This window comes from Oncorhynchus kisutch, linkage group LG19 (assembly GCF_002021735.2).
Source record: "Oncorhynchus kisutch isolate 150728-3 linkage group LG19, Okis_V2, whole genome shotgun sequence".
NCBI lineage: Eukaryota > Metazoa > Chordata > Actinopteri > Salmoniformes > Salmonidae > Oncorhynchus > Oncorhynchus kisutch.
In genome coordinates, this window is record NC_034192.2 from 25,470,928 (window position 1) to 25,478,828 (window position 7,901).

A 7,901-nucleotide genomic window follows, 5' to 3' on the forward strand; every position below is an offset into this window, starting at 1 on the left:
TAAAATGTGTTTCCGGAAAAGCAACATAGGCTTTTTATTCATGAACTTCAATCAAATGAGGAGCTCTTATTTTGTCCATATGTCCCTATGTTTCTGGTTAGAGGAGTTATTCTTTCTGCCAGTTTGCACAACAAACAAGTAACTTGAAATCCAAAATGAAAATCCTTTAGAGTTTTCCATTTAATCTTTGATCAAATACATCTACATAACAAGCGTTTAATTGACTGTTAAATCATCAGCTATTGGGGAACTACACACATCCTCCTCTCATTGTCTTAGAATGGGTTACATACTACATTATCAAAAGTATGTGGAGATCTTCACGTCGAACATCTCATTCCAAAATCATGGTCCCCCCTTTGCTGCTATAACAGCATCCACTCTTCTGGGGAGGCTTTCCACTAGATGTTGGAATGTTGCTGAGGGGACTTGCTTCCATTCAGCCACATGAGCATTAGTGAGGTCAGGCACTGATGTTGGGCGATGATGTTGGGTGATTAGGCCTGCCTTGCAGTCGGCGTTCCAATTCATCCCAAAGGTTTTCAATGGGGTTGAGGTTAGGGCTCTGTGCAGGCCAGTCAAGTTCTTCCACACCGATCTCAACAAACCATTTCTGTATGGACCTTGCTCTGTGCACGGAGGCATGGTCATGCAGAAAAAGGAAAGGGCCTCCCCAAACTGTTGGAAGCACAAAATCGTCTAGAATGTCATTGTGTGCTGAAGCGTTAATATTTCCCTTCACTGCAACTAAGGAGCCTGAATCAGGAAAAACAGCCCAAAAACATGATTATTCTCCACCAAATTTTACAGTTGGCACTATGCATTTGGGCAGGTAGCGTTCTCCAAACCCAGATATGTCCGTCGAACTGCCAGATGGTAAAGCGTGATTCATCACTCCAGAGAACGTGTTTCCACTGTAGGCGAGCTTTACACCCCTCCAGCCGACACATGGCATTGCGCATGGTGATCTTAGGCTTGTGTGCGGCTGCTCGGCCATGGAAACTCATTTCATGAAGCTCCCAACGAACAGTTCCTGTGCTGACGTTGCTTCCAGAAGCATTTTGGAACTCGGTAGTGAGTGTACGTGTACGCGCTACGCACTTCAGCCCTCAGAGGTTCCATTTTGTTGACTTGTGTGGCCTACCACTTCACGGCTGAGCTGTTGTTGCCCCTAGAAGATTCCACTTCACAATAACAGCACAACACAGTTGACCGGGGCAGCTCTAGCAGGGCCGAAATTTGACTTGTTGGAAAGGTGGCATCCTATGACAGTGCCACGTTGAAAGTCAATCAGCTCTTCAGTAAGGCCATTCTACTGCCAATGTTTGTCTATGGAGATCGCATGGATGTGTGCTCGTGTTTTATACACGTGTCAGCAACAAGTGTGGCTGAAATAGCCAAATCCACTAATTTGACGGGATGTCCACATACTTTTGTATATATAGTGTAGATGCTGTTGTATAGGCTACAGCTAATCCACCTGCGTATTAAACATGTTAGAAAGCAAAGACCTAAGCCCCATCCACTCTCATACACACATAGATCCATGAATGGTGAATCAGTGGAATTAAAACATTCTACACTCAAGATGTGGACTACAAATAATAGTTGTGTAAGGTAATATAGCAGAACTATAATTATGATTAACACAATATTGATTTATGCAATACAGTTGTGTATTATTCTATTAGTAATACATAAGTAATAATCTGCAGTATAAATTGAAAGTTAAAAAGTATTCCAATTGGCTACGTATGCATTTTTTATTACAGGTCTACAACAAACCTGCATCCTTCTAAAATCAGCAGCTTATAAATAATCACACTGTGATCAGGGACAATAACACTTTCATATTAATACAAGTTAGGGACTTACCTGAAACGTCCAGCAGCAATGATTTGTCTTGAATCGGTTTCCCACTAATGACAAGTTTATCATGATTACATTGTCTTTATTGTAAAGGTGATTTAATCCAAATAATTAACATATCAATGTCCACTAAAAGTTTAACACTAAAAGTTGAACTGCACGCACTCTTCGCTCAAAGTATCCGTGGCTCAGTTACTAGATACATTGTTACCCTCTATGAAAAATAACACTAGAAAACGTGAATGTCAAACACGCAGCTAAAATATGCCTAGTTTTATTTAAATTGACGGTCATCACATCACGCTCGTGCGAGACCCAACACACTGGACCGAGCGTGCGTCAAAACTAAATAAAAGCCCTGTGCTCGCGTTACAGTTAACTCCTACCATTATCCATTTTGGAAGAGAAGCAGTTCTCTTTTTTAATCCCAAATACCATTTACATCTAATGAATTTATTGCAATAATTGATCTAACATACCTTGCCATCAAGGAATCGACCGCATTAGTGGGAACTGCGGACCGTCCGACCTCAGAATTTTTGCCCAATCACAGAGTAGCCCAAGTAGCTACTCAACACATTTCAAGAATTTAACTCTTTCGTTTAGGGCAGTTCTGCTATTAACATCATGGAATACGTCATAATAATTAAACCAAAATATAATATTCATAATAAAACACTAATTAAATGTACTGAATGCATTATGTAATTCCAAAGTAATAACACTGAATTCGTAAATTGAACTTCTATTTTCATTATGTAATACGACACTGATCATTTATTAAAATGGTATGGGTGTTATAAATACACACTGCGCCAACATTAGGAAATAAGGTCAACATAAGAGAAAATTGTCATTTGAAGAAAATTAGATATGAGAAAGGGACAGTTGTTCAAACTCAGATTAAAGCCAAATTCTGGACTAAAACACTCCATGTAAAATCTCCATAGATAATTTAGTCCTGGACTAGGTTTATTCTGGGTCCAAGAAATAAACTCTGTGTTTGGTAATATGTTAATCAAGTAACACACCCCTTGCACTGAGAATGGAGAGGAAACTGCATTATCATTGATCATTATTATTATTGGACAACAGACCATGCATGCGCAAGAATATACTGCCCCTTAGTGGACATTTGAGCAGATGCGTGTCACAACGGAGTCAGCCAAGTTACATGTAGTACAGAATAAAAAAATACATTAAAAGTTTACAAATTCAATGTAAAAGTCAGTGAAAACATGTAATTAAAAAAAAAGAAAGCTTTTTAGCAAGTCAGCATGAGGGCTCAACCATGCAATGTCCTACGTTTGGGCTCGTCTCGGTCACAGACACGCTGGCTGTGAGAATAAACTATCTGGGTCAGGTGAGCAAAACATGTAACAAAGCTTTACAATCATAAATGTATTTTATTGGACATTACAGATTAGGCGCACCTTATCTTGTCATTCAACCATATATACAAAACATACAACAAAATTTACAATGGTGATGACCAGATTCAAGCAACACCCACCGTTCAGACATCCACCTACTCAGCAGCAATAAAAATCAACAGACATTTCTACTTTCGAGTTCTCATTGCACTTGAGTGCCAGTGACGTGTGATTGCTACCAATACGACATCACATGTGGCTTCTTAAGAGCTAAAAAATATTGTTTTTCACTTAATCAGTGGAAGAAAATTACAAAAATCTAAGTGAATGTGCGCTGGCATAAGAGTGCGTCCCTATGCTCCTGCTTCTTTCATTGCAGAAGACAAAATCGGTCCGATGTGTATGTAAATGATTCAATTATTCGTAAATCCAGTAGGGGGCAGTGATATGAGAAGGTATAATTAAAGGTTTTGCAGGTTTGGTGAGGGTGAAACCAATGGGTGAGTCTTATGGGTGTTTGATGTCAGATATATATGGGGTGGCATTGCTTGTGGATCAGTTTCTTTCTACAGGTTGGGCAAGTGTGGGATCTCAACAGTGAGTCGCGGAGGCAGTGACTGCAGAACAGGTGACCACATTTTGTGGAGACTACTAGCCTCCCACTTTCAATGATCTAGAGGAAGAAGAGAAAGAGCTCCATCTTAGTTGAAGGGACAACTTCACATTCTTGGTAGCTACACAGCAATTACAGCTTGACATAGACACCTTCACACACATGTTGAATTATGCTTCGCTTACCTCAGCATAGGCGTCCATACACACTGGGCAGCTGACTGTCCCTGGAGTAGACCTATGGAGGACAAGAGACCATCAGGGTGTACCCTAACTCAAGGTCTTGATTTCAGTGGTCACGTGGCCAATATTATGAGTGGATAAATGGATGGCTGAGGATGACATTGCATTTGTGTGCTTCAATTTTCAAATCAAATTGATTTAAACAAAAGTTTGATATGCCATCTGAAGAGATCATCATAGTCAGAGGGGTTGTGGGGCTTAGTACCTGGCTCTACTGCTGGCCTGTAGAGAGGACAGGAGGTCGGCACTGAGGCCTCCATTAGTATCCTCCTCCTCATCACTGCTCAGTACATAACTCTCACTGTCAGCTTCACGTCTGCCATGAGGCCCTGAGAGACACAAGCAGATAGACAAACTCACAGAAAAACACATGCTTGACATAGTAATAAATGCTTGCTTTATTAGAGGACCAAAACATATTTGAATCTAAATATAATTGTTGCGATTGAGGAAAAGCAATGACTTACCTTCATCGACAACCTGGTTTCCCAATTTGCAATCATGCAGTGGTGGAAAAGAAACAAATGTCAACATTTCAGTCTTTACAACAGTGATAAAAGCATAATCTTATAATAAATACATTAAAAACAGTTATTTGTATACATCATTATTTGCATAAAGAAAGCTCAAACTCACCACCACAGAATCATTGTTGGTCAAGTCAACCACAGTCAACTCAGAACCTTCACATGTCAAGTCCACCACCTCCTCCTCACCTGCACAGCCAATAGATGGGTTAGAATTTCCATAATCAACCAAAATGACAGAAAAGCATAAAGCCATTGCTACCCACTCTCAGTCCTGCTGCTTTCCAGCACATCAATGGTCTCTGGGACTGCTGCTGATGCTGCAGCACGAGGTCGCACACTGGTTGTGGTGACTCTGCTACTCTTGGCCGTGCGTCTGGAACTTGAAGGGACTCCAGTCCTTCTTTTCCTCTGTGTCTGTGACAACAAAGCACTGCTTCTTAGAAACCAGACACCTTTGCTAAATGTCTGTGAAAATTAAACTGAAGATGTTGGAGGGTTATCACGTGGCCCTGGGTGCACATGTGAGGACTTACTGTACTGCTCATGTTGCTATAGGGAAGGTGTGGGTGAAATAAAAAAATGGTCCAATTTTAGGTAGTAGTACACACTGAAAAATCTACATCCGTTCCAACTCTGATTGCGAAGTTATTGTTCCAATTTAACAATTATCTGGTGAGAGAAAAATAAACCAATTAAGTTACATAAAAAGCCTTCACACATCTGATAAACAACAAACCATTGGCCAGAACTAACCTTTATGAACACAACACAGCAGCTGAAGAACACAAACCATAGTCTATCGTTAACAGTATTCTGAGATGCACTCCCTAACCACAAAGTCAAAGCATAATGTTGTTGACAACTTGTAACATATTAGCTTGTAAAATCGATCAAATCTGCAACCCCTCTCTTTCTGTGTTCATCTGCTTAACGTAACGGGGGGAAAAATGTATTTAGCTAACGTTTAGCTGCTGTAATCACAAAACTGCTTGTCAGCTACAATATCGTAAGTTAGCTAATATTAGCTGGGTCTGAGCTGGGAAGCTCATCAGGCGTTGGTTTATCACGACAAAATTGAAATTAACACGGTGTATTAAGCATGACATGTACCTAACCAAGTAACTAATGTATCTGGCAATACAATTAATAAACGCAATGGCGAATCAAAACATGAGCTAGCTAGAATTAGCATGTGAGCTAGTTAGCTAACAAAGCAAAGACAACTAGCTAGCTAGCAACCAACAAAGGTAGCTAATTTAGCTAGCAATGCTAACACGCTCTACGCAAGCTCTAGCTCCTGGTTTACAAACGGGATCAGCTTTACTTTTACATAACATCAACACCACAATTTAACATTTGTATAAGGGACTGGTGATAGATGAATAAACTGATAAATAATCTAGTTTTAAAACTAATGGTGGTTAACAGCAGCCTACCTCCTCAATCACTTCGTCTATGGTCCTTCTTGATGAGATTTAAAGGCCGTTGGCATCCAATAAATGTTGCATTACTGCCACCTACTAGACTGGAGTATCCCCCTCTCTCCCTTATACTTTGCTTCATTTTTTTTTCTACAAAAAAAGAAAATACAACAAATACCCTACCATCTAACATTACACTCACAAAAAAATAAATACCATACTCCACTATTAAAATGTATTTAGTCCTACTTCAAGGCCAACAGCCTGGAAGGATGGGACACCACCACATTAACACTGTCACGCCCTGGTTTTAGTATTCTGTGTTTTTTTAAATTATTTTGGTTAGGCCAGGGTGTGACATGAGTTTATTATGTGGTGTGTTTTGTCTTGGGGTTTTTCGTAGGTTTTGGGATTGTAGCTTAGTGGGGTTTTCTAGCCTAGTCTATGGCTGTCTGGAGTGGTTCTCATTCAGAGGCAGGTGTTTATCGTTGTCTCTGATTGGGAACCACATTTAGGCAGCCATATTCTTTGAGTGTTTCGTGGGTGATTGTTCCTGTCTCTGTGTTTGTTTTGCACCAGATAGGCTGTATAGGTTTTCGCGTTACGTTTGTTGGTTTTTTATATAGTTCGTTTTCTCATCGTCATTAAACATGTATCAAGAATACCACGCTGCATTTTGGTCCGACTCTCTTTCACCGCAAGAAAACCGTAACAAACACACCCTGTAACTCTTCTGATTTCAAGTCTCGCACACCCAAATACCTCTTTACAGCTGCCACCACAACCTCTATTTTCTGCAACTTACATTCCATCCCTGCTGTACAGTTGATAACCATTAATATAAATGCCAAAAATTAAATCTTACTGAAACATATATACCTTGTTGGTGGATCCCTATATACTACTCTCACCACTCCTCTCAGGATCCCTCCCCTTGGCCCATCTTCATCTACTTTCTTCACTGACTCAGCATATGACAACTTCTGCACTACTCTATCCCTGGAAACCTCAACCTGCCTCTCATACAGGACATTTCTGATCCCCAGCCCCCTACAATTAACACAAACCACTACTTTCCCCAATGCTACACATTCCTTTGTCTCATGCTCTTCTGCACACCTAGGAGGCTCCCTACTACACACTGCTGCCACATGTCCATAAGGTTGACACCCGTAACAACGTAATGTAGTTGGCATTAAAGCTTGTACAGGACAACTTATCCTAACTTCACTTTGTCAGGCAAAGACAACATCAAAACTTTAAAAAAAACAGACAACAACCATGTTTCTCCAATCACGCCACCCTATTTGCGTCACACCAAACGACGAGCATCACAAACACCGGGAATCTTCCCCTTCAGTTGGTCAGCTTTCACATTTACCGTTACCCCAGTATTCACTCCTTTCAATGGCACCCTTTTCTTGAGAGCAAAACAATTCACATCTCTTGCCCCCATTCGTTTAACATGGAGTGCTTGCTCCCCCTGACCAGCAGAAACATATAATTATCACCTCCAATACTTCACCCTCATTCACTTCCATTTCTCCTTCAACTCTTTCTGCTTACACTTTCTACCATTCTTCTTTAACAAACCATCTCCTTTTTTCCACCATTTATAACTGACTCAAGCTCACCCTCTTCCCCCCTCTCTCTCTCAGACCTCCTCTGCCTCTCTTTTTCCCTCCATTCTTCCTCTGTATAACTCTCCTTATGATAATACTGCATTCCCCTGACACACATCTTGTTCTTGCCTTCTCAAGGGACGCTATTTAACCAGCTGTCACAATCTCCGTACAATCAGCACGAACCCCTAGGGATGTAGCGCTCAACAGTGCATCCCACTTGTATACCAC

At 40.7% G+C, this 7,901-nt stretch overlaps 2 protein-coding genes across 4 annotated transcripts in view; both read right to left on the minus strand.

Moving 5' to 3' along the window:
• Positions 1-2,543, minus strand: part of LOC109864486 (fibroblast growth factor receptor-like 1) — a 67,703-nt gene extending 65,160 nt beyond the window's left edge. Inside the window, exons 1-2 of one of the 3 annotated variants that reach the window (XM_020452320.2) lie at positions 2,349-2,543; positions 1,876-1,919 (exon numbers count right to left, since the gene is read on the minus strand). Coding sequence is in view for 1 of the 3 variants with exons in the window: in XM_031797545.1 (XP_031653405.1) it covers positions 1,876-1,938 (63 nt within the window). In the remaining 2 variants the exon portion in view is untranslated. Of the gene's footprint in view, positions 1-1,875; positions 2,277-2,348 lie in introns of those variants that run through there. The other 2 variants (XM_020452321.2, XM_031797545.1) reach the window with 2 other exon arrangements.
• A 712-nt stretch (positions 2,544-3,255) lies between these two features.
• On the minus strand, positions 3,256-6,187 carry LOC109864487 (E3 ubiquitin-protein ligase RNF4). The gene is made up of 8 exons (XM_020452322.2): positions 6,064-6,187; positions 5,161-5,296; positions 4,891-5,041; positions 4,734-4,813; positions 4,565-4,577; positions 4,303-4,426; positions 4,041-4,092; positions 3,256-3,915 (listed from the first exon to the last, which is right to left on the minus strand). The coding sequence occupies exons 2-8, from the start codon at positions 5,170-5,172 to the stop codon at positions 3,766-3,768; spliced, it is 582 nt and encodes a 193-aa protein (XP_020307911.1). The 5' UTR covers positions 5,173-5,296; positions 6,064-6,187; the 3' UTR covers positions 3,256-3,765.
• Between the last annotated feature and the right edge of the window lie 1,714 nt (positions 6,188-7,901).